The following is a 23,820-nucleotide window of genomic DNA, read 5'->3' on the forward strand; positions in this document are numbered from 1 at the left end:
TTTCTTTTTCCTTTTTGCATATATTAATTTACATACATGCATACATTTGCTTATATCATGCTTTGATCAGTGTCTTCATAAAACAGTTGGTATAGTTTTATCATAAAGTCTTGAAAATAGCCACAGAATCTGACATTAAAAATCAAGCAAACAAATAGTGTCTGCATATGTGTCATTTCAGATGAATCCTTGCGAGAGTTCTCATCCTTTCTCAGAAACTTGGAAGACCAAAGAGATCTGATGGTGAGTACAGCCAGTTGAGACTTGAACTAAACACATTTTACTCAATTCCTTGCAGGCTAAAAGATATTTTTGGAACATGCCATCATGGCCATTTGCTTGCGGAGAGGCTCAAACTGTAATCTGTAAACACTAAGTTCAACACGCTTCTCAACACATAAAGTGACGTCAGTCCTCTGTTTGTTCCTGTGTGCTTTAGTTTTGTTTGAGTCACAGTTTTGCCATCGGAAATGAGTTACATTGCCATAAGTTATTTGTGTCCTCTCTCACAAATTACTCAGATTGCGCAAGACAGCTGCTTATGTTGAGTCATGTCACCTCGACTGTGTTGAATAGGAAATGTACTTTCAAAAACTCTGGTGGAAAGTCCAGTGGCACTTTAAGTCCTTTATATGTCAAAGACTAATGTATATGTTATCAGTAATTAACTTAGCAACTTGCTTTTAAAGTGAAAATTTATTTATTTATTTATTTTTATTTATTTATTTATTTTTATAATTCTTAAGATATGAGAGGATTATATATTCTAATAGGTGGTTAACCATCTAGGTAGGAAGGGCTCATGTTGCATGTAGGTCATGTTAGTATTTATTCAGTATGCAGAATTAGAGAGCTAAAGGCCCTGCCCATGACTCAAAGTGCAACAGCTGACAGTTGTTATGAGCTCAGATTTGAGCCCCACCCATTCATAACACTGCAGCTGGCCAATGATGTTATGGCCCCTTGGCTGAGTGGAGGCATGTGTGGAAGGGGCAGAGTTAACAGGCCCTGACAGGGTCAGAGACCGAGTAATGGTAGACCGGAGATGCTCATTGTCAGTCTTAATGAGTAATAACAGTCGCATTATGGGTTGCCTTGGTTATTTCATTACTTTTGTAAGTTAATGGATATTTTAAATCATTGTTATTAAAATATAAGCTTTAGAAAATAGTTGGTTTCTGAAATGCTTCTGAATTCTTAGACAATATTATTAAAGACCCCCTGTGGTGAAAATCAAGTTTTTAGTGTTGTTTATATGCCTATGTAGTGTTTTTAATATGCTTTAAGACAAACCATTTGCAAATTCACAAGTCAAACCATTGCTGAGTATTTTATGATTGAAACTGCAGTAAACAAAAGACTAAAACTAAAACCCGTGGTTTGAAATCGGTGTTTGTGACGTCATAGACTACCTTGTAACCAATCACAACAACATGCTGGCAGGCTTTAGCATATCATTAACTATGTCTGCTCTGAAGCAGGAAAGTCTCGAGAGAAGCCAGGTTATCCCGGTAAATTTTCTGTTGATATGAAAAATTGGTTGATTTATCAATCTATTACAATGTTATGATGAAATATAAGCCTTTCTCCACTGATGTTCTGAGTTGTTGAAAGTGTTTGTAAGGATACTGCGTGTTAGAAGGAAGCTGTCTGACTCTGTCTGAGATAAAGAACAGGAACGGTGTGTGTAACATTAGCAACACATTATTAGCTGTTTGATAACGTAGTCAAGCAAAAGGCTAATCATATTAATTCATATTAATTAATGACAGAACCGTTGCAAGGGCTGTGCCAAGTGTGCTCGCGCCAAAGGAAAGTGACAGCTGAATTGAAGTAAATCCAATAAAGTTCATGTTTTTGTCTTTCGAAATATTTTAATACCATAAAACATTGCTAAAACAATGATTGCTCTGAGTGTGTGACCGTGAATTTCTTCTACTTCTACTCTACACTACTAGAAACTACACTTTTCTTTATATTTATTGCAATTTCTGTGCAGGTGTAGTGATCACTTGCGGAATAGCTGATGCAGTGATGTCAACTTTATTAACATTTAAAATTAAACATACAATGCGTCTGTGCAAGTTTTGATGAAAGAAAACCATCCTGGTTCTGCTATTGTTTAATATAATTAAATGAAATGGTCAAATATCATAAATCAAATTGCTGAATTGCATTTTCACAGATGAGAAACATCACAGAGACACTGATGAAGCCTTTAGAAAAGTTTCGGAAAGAGCAACTCGGCTCAGCAAAGGTAAAAATGTAGATCTTCACTGTCAGCTCCCACATTTAGGATGTTTGCATTGATTTACTGTTATTAAAATAAATGGATAACTCTACATTTATTGAAACCAGTTAATTTTTTAAAACTTTCTTCTCATTCCATAAATTAAAAATAGTAAGTTCCTCCGTTTTATATTTTCTCATGCTATCTTCAGGCAGAGAGAAAGAAATACGAGAAGGAAACGGAGAAGTACTACAGCTCACTAGAGAAACTTTTGAACATGTCAGCAAAGAAGAAGGAGCCACAGTTACAGGAGGTACTTCACATTTCATTCTACCCGCTCACATGAATGTGTAATGCAAACTATTTTCAGAAATACTGGGGTTTTTTCTGTATCTTGTGGGGTGAGGATCGGATTTTTAAATCAAGGACAATACTGTTTATTGTAGTTGTTTTTAGTGAAGGTACAGTCTGTCATTATTTTTACTATATTTAAGAAGCTACAGTAGGCATCTCGCCCAATACTGCTCCAAAAAAGTGGGCAGCATATTATCCCAGGTCTTGACCGAACAAAGTCTGGGGAACATAACCTTTTAAGGTGTGCCCATCAGGCATGAATGTTGTATACATTGTGCACCAAAAGCACTAGAGACTGTTGATATTTTTATGGCGGGCCATAATGTTCCTGTAGACCATATGACGTGTGTTTTGGGTCAAGGGCAGTAGTTTTAGCTGTGAGCTCTTAAGAGTCAGACTGGTGTTCACAGCAGACAAACTTCTGAGTATGTGATACATAGAAATGCTGAAGAATGCCAGAGGACTGCTAAATTGTTTCCCAGTTCATAAGACACTTAAGCTGTCATGGGCCATGAACACATTGACTGGAGCCAAATATGGTTAGAGATTTTGGTCATTCAGTCTAATCAAGTACATAACAAATTGTTCTGTTACATCTATAGACAACTGCACTCAACTAAATTTCTTTAAAGTGATTTCAAATTGAGCAACACAGTGTTTATGCAGAGACAACATTTATTTATTTTGCGCTGTCTCTTTCCAAAAAACAAAACAAAACACAGGGCATCTCCAGTAATATTAACTAATAATAAAAGTTATATTGCAACTAGCTAATGTCACAAACACCAGTGGGGTTAAACTGTATGCATCCAATGTTCTTGTTTACAAGAAATTAAACATTGCTGTGGTTATTGCATTGAATTAATTGAATGAATTTGGGAGTTATTCCTGTATTCAAAATATGTCAGGACGCATAACACGTAAAGGACAACCGCTTAAGGGCTTCATTCCCACATTTAAATGCAGTTGTCAGAACTTGACAGTGTGTATGTGGGCATAGACACCTTCCATTGCAAGTTCAATTCCCAAGTTGTTTTGGTAAAACTTTGAGACTTTAAGCCTACCTAAATGTTTATTTATCATGGATTTCGTCAAGGAATGTTGCTAAGAGACGTCGGTGTGATGCACTGTATTTAACTGTATTTGCACAAATAATAACTAATTACATTATAGTTACTGTTTAGCACTGTTTACATTTAAAAATAATTTACACAATTACATCATCCAAGTTATTTCTTTGTTTTCAAATGTTCAGTTTTCAGAATCGGGCTCTTTGTGTTGAGTTGCAAGGCAGGAAACAAATGGACAGGCAGGCACCTTTTGGGGAAAAAAAAAAAAAAAAAATTCCATCTCCATATCTTAAGTCACTATTAATTTTCATGAGATGATTTCTTTTCCTTGTTTTCTTCAACCTTTTCATCTTAACTGGTATGGTACTTTTTTTATTCTGTCTGTCTTTCAGGCAGATGTGTCGGTGGATGCGATGAGACAGCACTTTCAGGAGACATCTCTGGAGTATGTTTGCAAGCTGCAGGAGATACAGGAGAGAAAGAAGTTTGAGTGTGTTGAGCCTGTGAGTGCATGACCCTTCATCCAGACGGTCATTCAACTTGATTTATTTCAACATGGTTTGCTTTCATGTTTGTCTATGAACAGCATTTGATATGGTTTCACATGACACAAAAAAGAAAGGAAACACATTTAATGAAATACACTCTCAATGCTGTGAAGCAATTGTACAGTAGTATTCTACATTATACAAATATACATTTATTTATTTATGCATGTACTCCATTTCATAAGTTTTGCTATAACACTTAGTTACAAGCTTGTGTGTGTGTAATTTCTGTGCCACTAGCAGGGTCCATGTTTGGAATACTGGCATAATACCCTTACTGTTTCTGTGCAAATTTTATGAAACAAATGGAAATGATCATTATGGAAATGATCCAGCTGTGAAATAGAATTATATTTAGATATATAGTGAGAGCTGTAAGTGCAGCATGGTTACATTTGGTACAATTACCACACACAAAAGCCTATTCTAAATATGGGTATGGGTGTGTCCATGCCATTTGCAAGTGGGTCTGTTTGGGCCCGGATTTTCACTAATTCCCCTACGACGTGCACACACAATTTGATAGTGTGCATAAGCAAATTACTACCCTTTATATGGAATCTGGTTTTTGAGTGGTTTAGCAGAGCAAATATTAACCTAAGTTTTCCAGTCTATGGATGCCTGTATGACTTTCTAGTTGCATAAAACAGTGTTTTTTTTTTTTTTTATCTTTTACATCACATAGAGATTTAGACACAAAAGCTTATATGAACATGTTAATATATTTCCTAGGGTATATACAGTACAGACCAAAAGTTTGGAACCACTAAGAATTTTAATGTTTTTAAAAGAAGTTTCGTCTGCTCACCAAGGCTACATTTATTTAATTAAAAATACAGTAAAAAGCAATAATATTGTGAAATATTATTACAATTTAAAATAACTGTGTACTATTTAAATATATTTCACAAAGTAATTTATTCCTGTGATGCAAAGCTGAATTTTCAGCATCGTTGCTCCAGTCTTCAGTGTCACATGATCCTTCAGAAATCATTCTAATATGCTGATTTGCTGCTCAATAAACATTTATGATTATTTTTAATTTTGAAAACAGTTGTGTACTTTTTTCTTTCAGTATTCCTTGATGAATAGAAAGTTCAAAAGAACAGCATTTATCTGAAATACAAAGTTTCTGTAGCATTATACACTACCGTTCAAAAATTTGGGGTCAGTAAGAATTTTTATTTTTATTTTTTTGAAAAGAAATTAAAGAAATGAATACTTTTATTCAGCAAGGATGCATTAAATCAATCAAAAGTGGCAGGAAAGACATTTATAATGTTACAAAAGATTAGATTTCAGATAAACACTGTTCTTTTGAACTTTCTATTCATCAAATAATCCTGAAAAAAAATATTGTACACAAATATTTTGTACAATTGTACACATTAAATGTTTCTTGAGCAGCAGATCAGCATAATAGAATGATTTCTGAAGGATCATGTGACACTGAAGACTGGAGTAATGATGCTGAAAATTCAGCTTTGCATCACAGGAATAAATTACTTTGTGAAATATATTCAAATAGAAAACAGTTATTTTAAATTGTAATAATATTTCACAATATTACTGTTTTTACTGTATTTTTTTTATTAAATAAATGTAGCCTTGGTGAGCAGACGAAACTTCTTTTAAAAACATTAAAAATCTTAGTGGTTCCAAACTTTTGGTCTGTACTGTGTATATATATATATATATATACACACACAGTACAGACATATATATATATTAGTACTATTTTTTTTTTTCTCTCATTCCCTTCTTCCCCTCTCTCTTTTGTGCAGATGCTGGCATTCTTTCAGACTGTATTTACTTTCTATCATCAGGGATATGAGTTGGCCAAAGATTTTGACCATTACAAAAAGGCCCTTCAAATCAATATTCAAAATGTAAGTAAAAAAAAAAAAGTTTCATAATGTTTTCAACTACATTTTTTCAATGATTATAAATATATATTTGGTTTTTTTTTTTTTAATTCCATTTATCCAATATATGGGTAAATATATGTGTGGCAAGTACATTAAACAGCATATACATGTTTTTTTCAACACACTCAAAGTGATTTGCTGAGCTGCCGAGTCATTTTTCACTCATGTTCTTCTGGTTAATGCTATTGGCTTGCAGACTGACATTAAAAAAGAGTTACCAAGACAGGATACAGCAGCGTTTTGAGAGGGCCAAGGTTTCCAAGGGAAACTTAAAGGCCTTTGTTTGCATTGACCTTCCATTGTGTTTTACTTCTAAGCCGGAAGTTTGAGAGCCGACTTCCTCCCCGTCCTATTTGATTGGACTACATTACTGTCCTCGCTGATGTTTTGTTTTTAATCGGTTATAAATCAGTTGTGATGGTCAGGGTCAGAGTTCTGAGGATGTATAGCTTGTAAACATGGATTAGATCGTTTAAGCACATTGATGGGATTCCCAAAATCTTTGGAATACATTGGGAAATTACTCAATACATAAAAAAACACATCAGTGTAAATTCCCAGTTACCAGGCCCTCACAGAATTCATAAAACTTTATCAGTATTTGAGATATTTTGTTATGTTTCTGTTATTTTAAGGTTGTGCCTCTGCTTTCAGACACGGAGTCGTTTTGAGGGCACGCGCTCTGAGGTGTACGAGTTATTGAAGAGAATCAAAGAGTCGCCACAGGAGTACAGACAGACCAGCCCCATCAGCAGCGAGGGCTATCTTTACATGCAGGAGAAACGTACGAAAAACAATTTTTATGATGTAACTCTGGGGTGCCTATTACATTTACTGACTGTCATGTCATGTATCCTGTGCCTTGCTGGTTGCATTACTGATAGTTATTGCTATTTCTGCAGGACCTCCTCCTTTTGGATCCAGCTGGGTGAAACGCTATTGCACGTTTGTCAAAGAACAAAAAATTCTACACATGAAAACATTTGACCAGAGATCAGGCGGGAAGCTTGTAAGTTCTCATCCCACATGATACATTAGTCTTAATAATGGCATAAAATAAAATATAAATGTATTGCTGATCTGCTGTTCACAGAATGTTCTGTATGCTTTCAGGGGGAGACGGACTCTGTTACACTGAAGTCTTGTGTCCGCAAAACCACAGACACACTTGACAGGAGGTTCTGCCTAGACATAGAGATCACAGATCGGTATGTTGGACATGTCCCCAGTTACAATTTATGCCATTTACACATAAAAAAACTCCCTTCTGAAATGGCAGGAGTTGAAATCACCCACACAATTTTCCTCTACACGCATCTTAACATGCATATGTAAACCAAGGATATGTACTCTTAACAACTCATGTCTGTCCACCGATCACAAGAGTGTTACTGCTGTTGAGTAAAACCATCAGAAGTTGTTCTGTTCCTGGATGTAGACAAACAGCACCTCCAAAACTGTGCAAACCATTCCAAGTGATCAAACTATTATAAATGCATGTTTTAAGTTTATTTTAACAGCATGCCTGAGTGACTGAAAGTGTGTGTGTATATATATATATATATAATATGTACAGTTCATGTCATTTTAAATAAGATTACTAAAGTAAATAATCTTAAAATAATCTCAAATAACTTCTCACACCATGTGCTTCTGTGACCATATATCAAAAAAGGAAGTCCCACCTTCAAATGGTGCTTGATAGTGACTTCCACACCTTACTGGACTGTTCTTTGATGCTTTTTCAACCTTTCTAATTGGTTGCAATAATATAAAGCAACATGTACTAAACATAGGGCTTAAGAGAATGTGCTGTAACCATCAAAACATGTCACACATGCTGTGGGGGAGGGTGTGGATATGGTGTGATGTTCGCAAAGTTTTTGTTACAGAGAGAAAATGGATGGAAAAGGGTTTAGCATGAGTGTGAGACAAATTAGATTAATTGGCACTGCATCTCCTATGTCAGAGGATAAAGAAAATCAAAATATTTTGATCATCCAGGAAACACTCGGAGCTCTCATTAATCAAAGCTGACCTGGACAGAGTGTATGATGAACGCTAATCGTGTGCATCATGATGCTGGTTTGTGGAATCTTTTGAATAGCACATCAGAATGTTTCCAAATTAGGAGATGACTCAATCTCAAAATGAATATGCCTTTCATTTCCATAATTCAGTTTATTTCCAAGTGAAAAGGATATTGACTTGGAATAAATGTAGGCTTAGACTTGATTTTTGTCAATTTCGAATTGCTTGGACAGTCAATAAAAAAAAAAAATAAAAAAAAAAAGTAATAGACACCCCAGATTTGCACCATAAAAGCTGCATGTGTGCTTTTCTCCTGTATGTAAAAATAACACTTGCTGCTGAAGGGACTGCTCTGTATGTAATAATGTGGTTACTTTTATTCTCTTCATTAACTCACACACCTCAAAGCATGTGCCCTCAATAGGGCTCAGTGTCTGCTACACAAGCACAAACCTTAAAATAATAGAAACGTTGTTGTTGTTTTTTTTCTCTAGACCGGGCACAGTGCTGACGGTCCAGGCACTCTCAGAAGATGACCACAGATTCTGGATGCATGCGATGGGAGGAAAAGAACCGGTGTGTCAATCCCTCTCTTCAACTCCCTACAGCTATATTCAGTCAAAACAATTATCTGGTTCTCATTTGACAAAACCTGATCATTTAAATTGTAGTAATATTGCAGAATATTACTGTTGTTACTCTATTTTTCATCAAATAAATGTAGCCTTGGTGACTCTACAACATAAAAAAAAAAAAAAATGAAAGTGTATACTTCAAAGCATTTTAATGATCAGTAATAGTCTCTTGTTTGATATATAAATTCTGTTCTGTTTGGTGTAATGTGTTTCTTGCTGGTCTGGTTTGTGTTTTCTGATGTTTATCTTTCACACACAGATGCAGTATCTCAACCGGACACATTCAAGAGAAAGAGGAAGTGAGTGAACTCAAATTAATATCAAAGTTTAGCTGTAGTTATACTAAAATATATATATATATATATATATATATATATATATATATATATATATATATATATATATATATATATATATATATATATATATATATATATATATATATATATATATATATAATATATCTTATTTAAAATGACATGAACTGTACACATATATATATATATATATATATACACACTATTTGTATGCTTGTATTTATTGCTGTATTGTGATGATCTGTGTGTATTCCATAGTTGATGCCCAGTTGAATGATGTTGGGATAAGCTTTGTGAAAAATTCAATAAACGCCGTTGAAGCCAGAGGTAATTCCCAGTAATGTTTCAATATATATGAAAATAATATACTTAAAAGTAACAGCAGATTATTATAGATATAAAAACATATCAGGCATTATTTACAGTATATTATACAGTAATGAAGATTAAAACCTTCAATAGGTTACGTAATGTAATAACACCCTCTGAACACTAGAGAGCAGAATCATCTAGCAGTTTTTCTCAGTCCAAACCAACAACCTGTTGTGTTTCATTCAGTATAATACAGAAAAAGCTTAGTGTGTTTGTATTTAGTTTTCCAGATCAGTTGGGATGAGTATATAGTACCTAACTGCTATTGTTTTGTTTATTATTATTATTATTTTTGCAGGTATTAATGATCAGGGTCTGTACAGAGTGGTTGGAGTCAGTTCAAAAGTGCAGAAGCTTCTTAGTTTAATGATTGGTAAGTTGAGCCTTATTTGATGGGTCTGTAATTGTTGGTCAGATTTAGGTGATTTTCTTTGAAGCCCTGTAATTGTATCTAGAGCCAGTATCCTATTGAGTCTCATTGGCAGTCAGACATTCATCTTGTCTGGTGTCTGTCTGTATGTCCCTTTGTCCTGTCCTTTAGGTGACACCTGACTCTATTACTGCAGGCAGGCAATCAGATTTCCGGACACTTTCTCCCCCCCTCTCTCTCTCTCTCTCTCTCTCTCTCTCTCTCTTTCACTTTTCCTTGATCCTATTTCGCCTCTCCCGAAAACCCAACACGATCTGATCACACTCTCTTACTCTACCATCATCTCCCTTATGCTCCTGTCCCATGCACTTCTTTCTTTCTTTCTTTCTTTCTTTCTTTCTTTCTTTCTTTCTTTCTTTCTTTCTTTCTTTCTTTCTTTCTTTCTTTCTTTCTTTCGCACACTCTCTCCTGCAGTCGTAGCATGAGCTGGTATCTCTCTGCTCTGAATGCTAAACGCTGTGTCGAGTCGGCAGGCTGCCTGAGCCCCTGCTGCTACATGAACTCAGCCACTCCAGAGTCTAATAGCCATTAACACTCTATACGGATCCACTGTCCTCATCGGAGAACAGCCTGAGCCCTTGTAGTTGGTTCATGAACTTAAAACCTGCCAAATTTCCAGAGCACAACCAACTATCCATTTCATTTTCAAATTCAGAGCACTGCCATTAACATGCTTTGCAGTTGCTGGATTATATCTACACATTCTGTTTATTTAAAGGAACAGTTCACCCAAAAATGAAAATCATTTAATCATCATTTGTAGTTTTGTTGTGTTGAGATGTCGGAAGAATGCAAATTGAGTGTTAAGATGAAACCACAGAGTGCCAAAAAATATCTTTATCTGAGCCATGGTGTGCTCGCAACACTTGAGGACCCATTGTGTTCACAGGAAGACTGGTTGAAGACTCAGGTAGTTGACATGTCATTTTAATAAAGCAATAAGCCATTAGAGGCCATGCTGCTGTTGTTATTTATCATTAATTAACATCAATTGCAGAACATAATCAATCACACAAGCCAATTATAATATGTGTCACATTTAACTTTGCCTTTATTTATAGTGGTCAAACCTCTCTAGCAATAGCACATTGCGTGAACCTATAAACAAGCCAGAGGAAGTTGATGAAAAAGGATTAGCGTAGCTACAGGAATGAATTGTGTTCATTTTAACATGTTAAACAGTCCATATTAATGACATAAATTAATACTTATTCATAAAAGATTTCTATTTCACATAAATTCTGTTATTTTTTTACTTCCCATTTCTGTTTTCTAGCAGCACAGGTTTTTCAACATTGATAATAATAAGAAATGTTTCTTGAGCACCAAATCAGTTTCTTGAGCACTGAAGACTTGAGTAATGGCTGCTGAAAATTCAGCTTTGTCATCACATCAATAAATGGAATATGAAATATATTTAAATAAATAAGTTTAGTTTGCAGTAATATTTCACAGTTTTACTGTGAAACTTATTCAAAAGCATTAAAACATATTTTTACTCAAATTTTCAACAGTAGTTTCAAGTTTGTGTATATGTATTCCAGGCTGAGGGTTGATGTGAGGGTATAGAATATCAGTGTTTTAAAAGAGCAGAACTGGGAAAGAGATAATGTATCTCTCTGTCTCTTCTCTGCAGTTTGTGTTGTCAACAGCGGACTACATTATAAAATGCAAATACACTTTCGTTTCTCAGTGGATCAATAAACTGTACCATCCCATCATCATCATCATCCCATCATGTTGGTCAGGGAGGTTAGTGCAGGTTGGAGAAGGTTGCGACATTCAGCGACTTGACTCGGATTTTCAGTCTTAAGACGGAGAATATTTCTATGCCTTTGCAAATAGCACTCAGCGCTCAGGTTTAATTGAGTATGAATTTACTTAAATGACTAAAATGTTGTACATAAGTGACCTTTAGATATTTTTGATTATCTACTGTTATATAAAAACACACTCAGACATTACCATGGTAACAACCAGACAGAGAAGTGATTGTCAGTGTCAATTCTTCAAAACTGTAAAAGCCCAGAGTTACAGAACATTTTATGCATTATAGATTTGTACAGTCTTTGTCCAACCTATAGCAGGAAAGTATATACAGATCCATAAATCCATAGGTGAGCAGTAATACTACATCAAAGTAAGGAAGAGAAATTAACTGAATGAATCAGTTTTCCTGATGCTACTCATATCGTTCACATCCTGACCTCAGCCCTTTCTTTGTTTCACTTTCTCTATCTTTCTTCATCTATTGAGTATAGATACTTCATCTATACTGAGCATCCTAATCAGGTCCTAGTAAGGTCACAATAAAACTGGCTCAGACAGGGTTTACCATTTATTTCTACTATCTGTGCGTGTGTATCTGTGCGTGTGTGTGTGTGTGTGTACCATTTTGCTGTTGTAGACTTTTTAAAATGCACTACTATTTTTTTTTCTTAAAAAAAAAAAGAAAAAAAAAAAGAATACTTTTATTAATCATTTATAATATTTCAAAAAATATATTTTAAATAAATATTGTTCTTTTGAACATTCTATTCAAAGAGTCCCGGGAAAATGCATCAGTTTCCACAAAAAAATATTAAGCAGCAAAACCGTTTTCAACATTGATTTTTTTTTTTTTTAAATAAATAAATAAAAGCACTTACCCTGTAAGTTTCTTAAGCACCAAATCAACATAGAATAATTTCTGAAGGATGTGATACTGGAGTTAATGGCTGCTGAAAATTCAGATTTGCATCACAAGAATAAATTACATTTTAAAATATATTAAAATAGAAATATAATATTTCACAATATTAATGTTTTTACTGTGCAGTCATTAAATGCAGCTTTGATGAGCATTGTTTATACCACAACCATAGTTTTTTGTTTGTTTGTTTGTTTTTTGCCCTCTACTAAAGATTATTTGAATTTAAATTGTTTATTGTTTTGTGATCTGTAGATGAGAAGAGCAATGAAATAGATTTAGCAACTAGTGAGGACTGGGACGTCAAAACCATCACTAGTGCTTTAAAGCTTTATCTGAGGTGAGTTTGTACTTTCTACATTCCATTTCTGTTTGCAGATAATAAACACATAATAGTTTATATATATATGCGTTCCTAAAATGTACTGATTGTAATTTGACAGAATACACTATGTCTGTTCAGCCTTAAGCCACTTGTTTGTTTCTATAGATACAGTTTTCAATATGAATCCTCATAAAGATACTTATGGGCCTCTTCATTTATAAATTGAATAGAATCTCAAATACAAACCAGATTCCAAAAAAGTTGTGACACTGTACAAATTGTGAATAAAAAAAGAATGCAATAATTTACAAATCTCATAAACTTATATTTTATTCACAATATTATATAGATAACATATCAAATGTTGAAAGTGAGACATTTTGAAATGTCATGCCAAATATTTGCTCATTTTGGATTTCATGAGAGCTACACATCCCAAAAAAGTTGGGACAGGTAGCAATAAGAGGCCGGAAAAGTTAAATGTACATATAAGGAACAGCTGGAGGACCAATTTGCAAATTATTAGGTCAATTGGCAACATGATTGGGTATAAAAAGAGCCTCTCAGAGCGGCAGTGTCTCTCAGAAGTCAAGATGGGCAGAGGATCACCAATTCCCCCAATGCTATGGCGAAAAATAGTGGAGCAATCTCAGAAAGGAGTTTCTCAGAGAAAAATTGCAAAGAGTTTGAAGTTCATCATCTACAGTGCATAATATCATCCAAAGATTCAGAGAATCTGGAACAATCTCTGTGCTTAAGGGTCAAGGCCAGAAAACCATACTGGATGCCTGTGATCTTCGGGCACTTAGACAGCACTGCATCACATACAGGAGTGCTACTGTAATGGAAATCACAACATGGGCTCAGGAATACATCCAGAAAACATTGTCGGTGAACACAATCCACCGTGCCATTCGCCGTTACCGTCTAAAACTCTATAGGTCAAAAAAGAAGCCATAACTAAACATGATGCAGAAGTGCAGCCATTTTCTCTGAGCCAAGGCTCATTTAAAATAGACTGTGGCAAAGTGGAAAACGTACTCGGTTACTAACGTAACCTCGGTTCCCTGAGATATGGAACGAGTACTGCGTAAGGGGGAAAAGTCTCCCTTGTTCCCCGCCACTGAAGCCTTTTCAATAACACAGTGTAACTGCACCGTCATTGGTTCACTCATAGACAAGTTGTTGAACCAATGGCGGCGCGGCTCAGCTGCGCGGCCTATGAGAGAAGAGCACGCACATTCCCGCCAAAAGGGGCGGGGTAATGTGCTATATAAGCGAGCGAATCGCCATAGGCCATCAGGCCATATCGACTGAAGCGACGACCTAAGCCGCAGCCTTGTGGCACGGCAAGTAACGCAGTACTCGTTCCATATCTCAGGGAACCGAGGTTACGTTAGTAACTGAGTACGTTCCCTTTCGATATTTCACTCGTACTGCGTATGGGGGAACGAATTCAACCACGCCGTGCCACGGCTGGGGAACGACAGAACTTGAGCAGGCACCAGAAGGGGCCGAGGACAAGTGAAGGCCGAAGCCGTCGTACCCTGTTACACTACGGAGGAGAGAACTCCTGAGTTTGTGATGTGCAAAAAGCGGAATATTAAGGGCCCGCAATTTTACACTGAAAGGACCCGAGCATGCAAGGTCGGAACGTCCAACTGGTAGAATCTGACGAAAGTGGACGGCGAGGACCAGCCGGCCGCCTTACAAATGTCTTTGATAGAGACTCCACTGGACCAGGCCCATGATGAAGCCATGCCTCTAGTGGAATGGGCTCTAACTCCAATGGGGCATGTAGCGCCTGCAGAGGAGTAAGAAAGGGCTATGGCGTCAACGATCCATTGTGATAGACGCTGTTTCGAGACCGGAGACCCTTTGGTGCGGCCACCAAAACAAACGAATAGCTGATCAGATTGCCGGAAGGGCTGTGATCGCTCGATGTAGACGCGCAAAGCCCTAACGGGGCATAGTGATTCTAGCTCTGGCTCGTCCGATAAACAGGGGAGCGCAGAGAGTGAGATCACTTGTGCTCTGAACGGCGTAGAGAGCACCTTGGGAACGTAGCCAACCCTTGGTTTAAGCACGACCGTAGAGTCGTTAGGCCCGAATTCAAGGCATGCAGGGCTCACAGAGAGTGCCTGCAGATCGCCAACGCGTTTAACCGATGCCAATGCAAGTAGCAGAGCGGTTTTAAATGTTAAGGGCTTGAGGTCTGCTAGACTTAATGGCTCAAAAGGAGGACCTTTAAGAGCCCTGAGGACCAAAGAGAGGTCCCAGGGGGGAACGGTGAGGGGACGAGGAGGATGCAATCGCCTGGAACCCCTCAGAAACTTAATAATCAAATCGTTCCGCCCTACAGATTGTCCAGCAATGGGCGAGTGAAACGCCGCAATGGCTGCTACGTAAACCTTGAGCGTGGAAGGGGTTCGTCCCGAGTCCAGTCGCTCTTGGAGGAAAGTTTGTATGGAAGATACTTCGCACCCCTCCGGGTCTATGCTGCGTGTAGAACACCAGCTAGCAAAGACCGACCACTTCTGGGCGTAGAGACGTCTCGTGGACGGAGTTCTCGCCTGTGAAATGGTATCTAGCACATTCCTGGGGAGGTCAGACGGCTCCCGTCGAGGATCCACAGATGTAGAGCCCAAAGCTCCGGCTGTGGGTGCCAGATTGTTCTGTTCGCCTGAGAGAGGAGATCCCGTCTCAGGGGAATTGGCCATGGGGCTTTTGTGGAAAGCCGAAACAGCTCCAAGGTCCAAACCTGGCTCTTCCAGAGTGGGGCCACCAACAGAACTTTGTGTCTGTCCTCTCTGATCCGTCTGACGACCTGAGGGATCAGGGCAATCGGAGGAAAGGCGTAAAGAAGGGTATTGGGCCAGACGTGGGCCAATGCGTCGTCCTTCTTGGAGAAATAGGTTGGGCAATGAGAGTTGTCTCCTGAGGCAAAGAGGTCCACCTCTGCTCTCCCGAAGAACTTCTATATGGTTTGAACAGTCTGGGGGTGGAGCATCCACCCGTCCGAGGGGATGTTGTCCCGAGACAGCATGTCTGCTCCCAGATTGCTTTTCCCAGGTATATGAGTCGCTTTGAGTGAGCGAACACTTGGGGAAGCCCATTCCAGGAGGCGTTTCGCCAGAGCGCATAAGCGGCTGGAAGAAAGACCCCCCTGGCGATTTATATATGAGACCACTGTCATACTGTCCGATTGGACTAGGACATGGCGATCCGTCAGACGAGAATGGAAGGCTTGGAAGGCTCGTATCACTGCCAATAATTCGAGGCAGTTGATGTGAAGGTGGCTTTCCTCGTGTGTCCACGAGCCGAAAGCCGGGCTGCCCTCGCACAGAGCGCCCCAACCTGAGTTGGATGCGTCTGTCGAGAGAACCGTCTTTCGTGTTACTGCCTGTAGGGGTACTCCTCGAGTGAACCAGGTAGGGTTCATCCAAGGTTTCAGAGCCATCAAACAGGCCTGATTGACCTTGAGGCGAAGGCGCCCGTGACGCCAAGTGTAAGGAGGTACCCGGGTTTTCAGCCAGAACTGCAGGGGCCACATGCGAAGCAGGCCGAGCTGGAGCACTGGGGAGGCAGAAGCCATGAGCCCTAGCAACCTCTGGAACAGCTTCAGAGGGAGGTAGGCCTTGTTCTTGACTGAAGCCGCGAGCTGTTGAATGGCCAGAGCGCGCTCTGGTGAGACTACGGCCGTCATGCGGACCGAGTCGAATACTGCACCCAGGAACGAAATTCGTTGAGTGGGGAGTAGTGAGCTCTTGGCTAGATTGACCCTGAGACCCAGGCACTGTAAGTGGCTGAGGAGCAAGGATCTGTGTTGTTCTAGTTCCAAACGCGAGCTGGCCAGGATGAGCCAGTCGTCGAGGTAATTCAAAACTCGTATTCCCATCTGTCTCAGAGGGGAAAGAGCCGCAGTCATGCACATTGTGAAAGTGCGGGGGGCCAGGGAGAGCCCGAAGGGGAGGACCGTGTACTGATAAGCCACACCCTCGAATGCGAATCTCAAGAATCGTCTGTGATGGGGGGGTTATCTGGATGTGAAAGTAAGCGTCTTTCAGATCCAGCGAGCAAAACCAATCCTCGTGGCAAATCTGCGCGAGAATTTGTTTCAGCGTCAGGACTTTGAACTTTCGCTTCATAAGGGAAAGGTTCAACAACCTGAGGTCCAAAATGGGTCTGAGACTGCCGTCTTTCTTGGGTACCAGAAAGTAACGGCTGTAAAAGCCCGACTCGCTCTCCGGAAAAGGAACGGTTTCTATAGCCCCTTTTCTGAGTAGAGCTAAGACCTCGGCTCGGAGGACGTGAACGTCGTCCGCTTGTACCACGGTCTGGATGACCCCTCCAAATCGCGGAGGTCTTCTGGTGAACTGGAGCGAGTAGCCCTGGGTTACGACTTTTAGAATCCATCTTGACACCCCGGGGATGGCTTTCCAAGCCTCGGCCCGTGTGGCAAGAGGGAGGATTACGTCTGGTGACGGCCCGAGGGAGGGCGGGCCGGACACCGGGAGGGATGGAAGAGGAAATTTGCTCTTTTGTGAAATATTTAAAAATATGGTCGCCGTGAAAACGGCGGTTGGGGGGGGCACAATACTTGTGGTCCCTGTGACGGCAAGCTGTGTTATTCCCGCGCCCAGAAATGAACGAGGCGGAGGGGTATTTGCACGAAGGAGCTTCTGAGGTGGTCCGGCCGTGGCGGGACATGCCCCAGTCCTCTTCCTTAGCAGATCAGGATGACTTTGGAGTCGCCGGGTCCAGCGCAATCCTGGGCCGGGGTCCCTGGCGTCTCGGGAAGGGTGGGCGCTTAGAAGGGCGCGAGCGCTGGCGGTGCTCCTTGGGAGGCGCTGCCTGGGAAGTGGAGGGAGCGGGCTTCGTCTGCTGAGCCGGCGCAGGCCTGGGGCGGCTAGAAGCAGACGCAGAGCTCGAGCACTTGGTTAGGAAGTGTCTCATGGCCTGAGACGACTTCTGTGCAGCTCTGAAGCGCTCCGTGAAACCCTCCACTGCTGGCCCAAAGAGTCCTGACGGGGAGACGGGGGCATCCAAGAAGGCTGTCTTGTCCTGATCTTTAATTTCCGTCAGGTTTAGCCACAGGTGGCGCTCCAGCACAACGAGGCTGGCCATGGATCTGCCAATGGCCTGGGCCGTGGCTTTCGTGGCCCGCAGGGCTAAATCCGTGGCGCTGCGGAGGTCCCGAAAAGCAGGCGCATCAGTGCCGGACTCGTCCAATGAGCGGAGGAGTTTGGCCTGGAAAACATGGAAGATGGCCATGGAGTGTAGCGCTGAAGCGGGTTGGCCCGCTGAGACGTAGGCCCTTCCTGCCAGGGCGGAGGTAGTCCTGCAGGGTTTGGACGGGAGGGCTCTCTTCGTCTTCCATCCCACAGCCGCGGGAGGACAGAGGTGAGCAGCCACTGCTTCATCCAGGGGCGGCAGGTGTTCATAGCCCTTTTCTTCCGAGCCGTCCACAGAGGTGAGGGCTGAGCGGTGCGAAGTGTGCAGGCGGGCAGAGTAAGGGGCGTGCCACGACTTCGTGAGCTCTTCGTGGATTTCTGGGAAGAAGGGAGCGGAGCGCTGGCGAGGGGCCTGACGACGACCTGGGAGGAACCACTTGTCCAGGCGGCTCCGCGATGGCTCCTCTGGAGGGGCCCAGTCGAGGTCGAGGTCTTTGACGGCCTTGGACAGGACACGGAAGAGCTCGGCGTCCATGCCCGTGCCGTGGTCAGTGGTCTCCAAGGAAGGCTTCTGGCTCAGAGGCTGCCATAGACACAGAGTCGAAGAGGGGCTCTTCGTCGGATCCGCCAAATGAGACGAGGTTGCTCGCATCTGCTGAGGGACGCTGGTCAGGGCGGGAGAACAAGACGGGGGATTGCTCTCTGCTGGGAGAGGGCGAGGCACGTGGGTGCTGAGCCGACGTGGGCTCGCCCATTTCCATGCGCTGAACCGCTCTGCCCCGCGGTCTCTTCCTCACAGGAGAGGGGGACGGGAGGGCACGAGCGGCGGGGTCTTCCTGTTTGAAGAAGGCGGCCCGTGAGCGCAGAGACGCTATACTCATGGACTCTCAGTGCGAGCATGAGCCGCCAATGAGCGCGTTATCCGCGTGAGACTTGCCCAGACATCCCACGCACTCGTTGTGCCCGTCTTCTTCCTGCAGAGGGGCTCTGCACATACCACAGGAGTGGTGTGGCATTTAGAAATGCCGTGCGGCGTGAAAACAGCGATTGGGAGGCTCTGACGGCGAGGGCCGGTGCTCGAAGCGGTGAAAACCGCTGGAAAAATGCTCGAGAGCGGTTACTGTAACCGTGGGAGGACGCAGAGAGAGCGCGCTGGATGGCGGCAGGAGACCCGCTGAGAAGCGGCCGGTCGCAGGAAGCGGGAGGCGGCGGCTCGTCGACAGCGCGAAGGCGGCAGTCGGCGAGGGCGCGGGCGCTGCGGGGATCCGGCGAGTCGGCTGGGTCCGCTGCAGGGCCTTTTCAACGGCGGCGAAGCGTCTTCTCAGGCGGCGAGCTTCTTTCCCGGCGAGCAGGCTTCGGCGAGGATCAGCGAAGAGAAGTTCAGTCGTCGCTGAAGGAGAAAGGACTGATGGCCTATGGCGATTCGCTCGCTTATATAGCACATTACTTTTGGCGGGGTAATGCCTGCAGTCCAGATCTTTCACCCATAGAAAACATTTGGCGCATCATAAAGAGGAAGATGTGACAAAGAAGACCTAAGACAGTTGAGCAACTAGAAGCCTGCATTAGACAAGAATGGGACAACATTGCTATTCCTAAACTTGATTTGAAACTTCCACATCATTGCATTCTGTTTTTATTCACAATTTGTACAGTGTCCCAACTTTTGGAATCCGGTTTGTAAAAGTATCAAGGATAAATGTGTTCATGTGAAATGTCAGTGTTTTTTTTTGTTTTGTTTTGTTTTGGGTTTTTTTAAGAATGAATGAATGAATGAATGAATTTCACAGTGGGACATTCCTTTCAGTGACAAAATATAATTCCATGCTGTATATTTTTCAACATTTAATTAGTATTGCTTTTAATTATTTTTTGTAATTGATGTGTAACTATAGAATAGCACAAGGCAGCTTTTGTAACACAGCAGCAAGAGTTGTGTGTGTGTGTTTTGTCTTTGTGCTCCACTACAAGTATGAATGATATTGGTGTGCTGGGCTCATTTTGGGCTAACGGTGCTGGGACGTGTGCCAGAGACTGAGCGAAATACCTTCAGGTGAACTTGGTTATCACAGTGTGTATGTGTGTTTGTGTGCTCATCTAATTTCTTGCAGTGATCAGCCACATTAATCATAGTGTTGTGTATATAATAATGCCCAATAATGCCGATAAATCTCTCCCTCTCTCTTTCAAGGAGCCTTCCAGAGCCACTAATGACATACGAGCTGTATAAGGAGTTCATCGTCCCTGCAAGTAAGGTCTTTGTCCTTGCTTTGACAATAATTAAGCAATACTCAATTACTCAACAAATGCCATGAAATTACAATATGTGCATGTCGGTGAGCTTATGATTTGTGAAACTCTAAAGCGGGGTTAATGCTTGTCAAAAGTATCACTGAATAAAATTCCATTGAAGGACATCTGAAATATGAAAATGACATCGCTAAAAGATGGTTGTCCTGAGAAGGTTGTCGTAGGTTAGGATAGGTGTTGTAAGACAATAAAAATGACAAAAGCACATGACTAAATTCTGAATATATATTTTGAATGTATTACTATATGTTATATGTTGAATTCATGTTTACAAAAAAAGACGCTGTAGATCGTGACGTCATATCACGACCGTTGCAGCATCCGATGAAATTTTGCGCGTTCACAGTCTAGTGTGACCGTGGCTTTATCCACAAAAGGAGGCCCTACAACATACTGACAAATTGTGGTCTAAAAGCAGGTGTTTCCTTTTCATTGTCCAACCCCTGTATATACAGTAAATAATACAAAACACTGATTACACCAGCCATTTACCATTTACAGCATTTTAATAATAAAACATCAAAACTTTAATGGATTGGAAGTTTGGCAGGTATATGGAAACCAAACGAATATATATTATATTTTAATTCATTTCCTGGACCAACTTTGAGCTTAATCTTGGGATGCTTCTTTATACCGTTTTTTGATGTTTTATTATTATATAAGATTTTTTTAAATAATTTATACATTGGTGAAATGTATATTTGTATACAAAACTAATTCCAAACATACACATTTACATGTAGGTTTATAGTTAACACACTCAGCCAGGTGTGTCCAGACTTATGACTGGTAGTGCCTGTATTTAGTCTTTAAGAAACTAATGGATCAGGCTCTGATGGTATATGTAGTGCAGAATTTAAAACTTGTATAACTGTTTTTGTAAAAGTGAATATTTATCAGTGTAAATTGCCACACTGCATGTTTCATAATGTCTTCTGACTTTTTTTTTTTTTTGGTCTACACAGAGAGCGCTAGTCCAGAATCTAGAGTTCAGGCCATTCACTGTCTGGTTCATAAATTGCCAGAGAGGAACAGATTAGTGCTCAGTCTGGTTACCAAGCATCTCGCCAAGTGAGTGGAAACTGTTTTTTCTCTCTCTTTATCTCTGTATACAATTTTTTTGTGTACATTCTCTCTATTCTTTCTCCAACCTTTTACTTCTCTCGGCCGTCAGACACTTTTTTCCCTCATTATTTCTAACTTACTCTGTCTTCCGTGCTTACCTTCACTATACAAACACACACCCTTCCTAGAGGCAGCCCCAGTAGAAATGTCCATAGGCAACCTCTGTTGCTGAGCAACATAGCAAACAAACAGACCGCACTCTGGAGAGAAAAGAGACTGAGCAAAGAGACAACTCCACATGGACTTTCAAAGTCTCCATGCTGTTATCTAGATTTATTTTATTTATTTTTTTCTAGAAAGAACAAGCCTTTACCCTCCCCTTTCCATCCAACAACTGCCCACTTAGAGTTATGCAACAGCTTTCTGTAAGAGATTAGATCGGCTAAGATATTTCTAAAGAATGTTAGCTACCATTACATGGCTTTACCTCAGGCCTCACATTTTTATATAATGTGAATGTAAGCAAATTGAAGATAAGCTCATAATCTCTCTAACCTCCGGCAATCAGTGACTGGGCAGCCACGTTTCCTCAAAATATAGAGTGGGATTTGCTGGCAGCCAAGGATGTGCAATTGGAAATTAACTTCAGGTTATCCGCCACTAAATTCCTCTTCCATCCACTCCAGCCCGCGCAAAATGCTTTAGGAGTTGGCGCAGTTGCACACCCATCAGATATGGAGAGGAAAAAGCCAAATGTTGACATGTTATCTGAAATGGAATAAGAGAGGTGATTAATTGCTGTCTGCCTGTGACGTATATCTTTTCAAAGGGCATCCTTTAAAAAACTGGCATTTTCAGGGCTGTAGTTTGTTTTCATTGTTCTGAATTTTATTTATTTTTTTTAGTTGCATATTAACAAACTGTCTCCTCAGTGGCTAAAATATTATTGAAGTTATTGTTAGTTGTTTTGCATTTCAGAATCTTCAAAACTGTGTCACCTGTTTCTCAAAGTAGTCATTAGAATCAGAATCAGAAAGAGCTTTATTGCCAGGTATGTTGTTTACACATAATAGGAATTTGTTTTAGTGACAGAAGCTCCACAGTGCAACAGAGTAACAGCGACAAGACAAGACACATAATAAAAAGAATAAAATAATAATAAACAAATTTACAAGATAGACAAAGTGCAAAAAAAGCAAAAAACAATATATAATCTAGACAATTTGTATGTACAAATTGACAGTTTGTATGAACATTAATAGCCATTTGCAGAGGAAGAGAGTTTGTTTTTTTGTTTGTTTATTTATTTATTTATTTATTTTCTCCAAAGCTCTATTAGGTATACAAAACTGTACTGTTCAAAAGTTTGGTATAGGTACAGTAATATTGTTTTTTTGTTTGTTTTTTTTTAAGATTAATATGTTTCTGAAAGAGGTCTCGTATGCTCACAAAGGCTGCATTTATTTTAACAAAAAACAATGTGAAAACAGTAATATGAAATAATAATGCAATTAATAATAACTTTTCCGTTTCAGTATATTTTAAAATGCAATTTATTCCTTTGATGGCAAAGCTGAATTTTCAGCAGTCGTTACACCAGTCTTCAGCATCACATGATTCTTCAGAAATCATTCTAATATGCTGATTTTGTGCTCAAGAAACTTTTCTAATTATTATCAATGTTGAAAACAGTTGTGCTGCTTTATATTTTTATAGAAAATATTTAATTCTTCTACAACTCTGTAACTTTGTTACATTATAAATGTCTTTATCACTTTTGATCAATTTAATTAATCCTTGGTAAATAAAAGTATGAATTTCTTAAAAAAAAAAAAAAAAACTTACTGAGCTTGAATTTGTGAACGGTAGTGTACTTATTGTGATCAAAGTTTTCTCAAGGTGGTCTTGGACCATGTTTGTTGTTGTTGTTTTTGTTTGATCTGAATTCGATTACGATGTTCATATAGTAGATGCCTACATGAACCAAACTAAAAAGAAAAAACTCACCAGGTTCTGAGTCAAATGATCCAAATGAAGTGGGTATTTGACAGACTGTTTTTCATTGTGACCTAGAAAGGAATGATTTGTTTCTTATCCAAAGGGTGGTAAGGTTACGCTTTCAGATGACCTACATGGAAAATGTAATGAGTAAAGAAGTTTAGCTAAAACTTCAACTGTTAGACTAATAGCCAACAGGGTGAAAATAATACTTGAGTCATTGAGCATGCAGTTAAAAAAAAAAAAAAAAAAAAATGCATTTTTGACATGCTGCCAAGCCTCACCTCCCTAATAAAAGTCATCTGGGTAATGGCTTTTACCCACCTCTCTCTTATTTTGTA

The 23,820-nt window shown here is 40.1% G+C and overlaps 1 protein-coding gene across 2 annotated transcripts in view; it reads left to right on the forward strand.

The window, feature by feature from the left end:
- arhgap10 (Rho GTPase activating protein 10) overlaps positions 1–23,820 on the forward strand; it is a 75,575-nt gene that overhangs the window by 28,019 nt on the left and 23,736 nt on the right. The window contains exons 3-17 of one of the 2 annotated variants that reach the window (XM_067404884.1): positions 182–243; positions 2,186–2,257; positions 2,442–2,543; positions 4,047–4,157; positions 5,987–6,091; positions 6,785–6,914; positions 7,033–7,139; positions 7,244–7,338; positions 8,656–8,737; positions 9,056–9,095; positions 9,372–9,440; positions 9,784–9,858; positions 12,860–12,944; positions 20,295–20,353; positions 21,382–21,487. In XM_067404884.1, the coding sequence (XP_067260985.1) occupies positions 182–243; positions 2,186–2,257; positions 2,442–2,543; positions 4,047–4,157; positions 5,987–6,091; positions 6,785–6,914; positions 7,033–7,139; positions 7,244–7,338; positions 8,656–8,737; positions 9,056–9,095; positions 9,372–9,440; positions 9,784–9,858; positions 12,860–12,944; positions 20,295–20,353; positions 21,382–21,487 (1,300 nt within the window). The remainder of the gene's footprint in view (positions 1–181; positions 244–2,185; positions 2,258–2,441; positions 2,544–4,046; positions 4,158–5,986; positions 6,092–6,784; positions 6,915–7,032; positions 7,140–7,243; positions 7,339–8,655; positions 8,738–9,055; positions 9,096–9,371; positions 9,441–9,783; positions 9,859–12,859; positions 12,945–20,294; positions 20,354–21,381; positions 21,488–23,820) is intronic. The other variant, XM_067404885.1, reaches the window with a different exon arrangement.

This window comes from Chanodichthys erythropterus, chromosome 12 (assembly GCF_024489055.1).
Source record: "Chanodichthys erythropterus isolate Z2021 chromosome 12, ASM2448905v1, whole genome shotgun sequence".
Lineage (NCBI taxonomy): Eukaryota > Metazoa > Chordata > Actinopteri > Cypriniformes > Xenocyprididae > Chanodichthys > Chanodichthys erythropterus.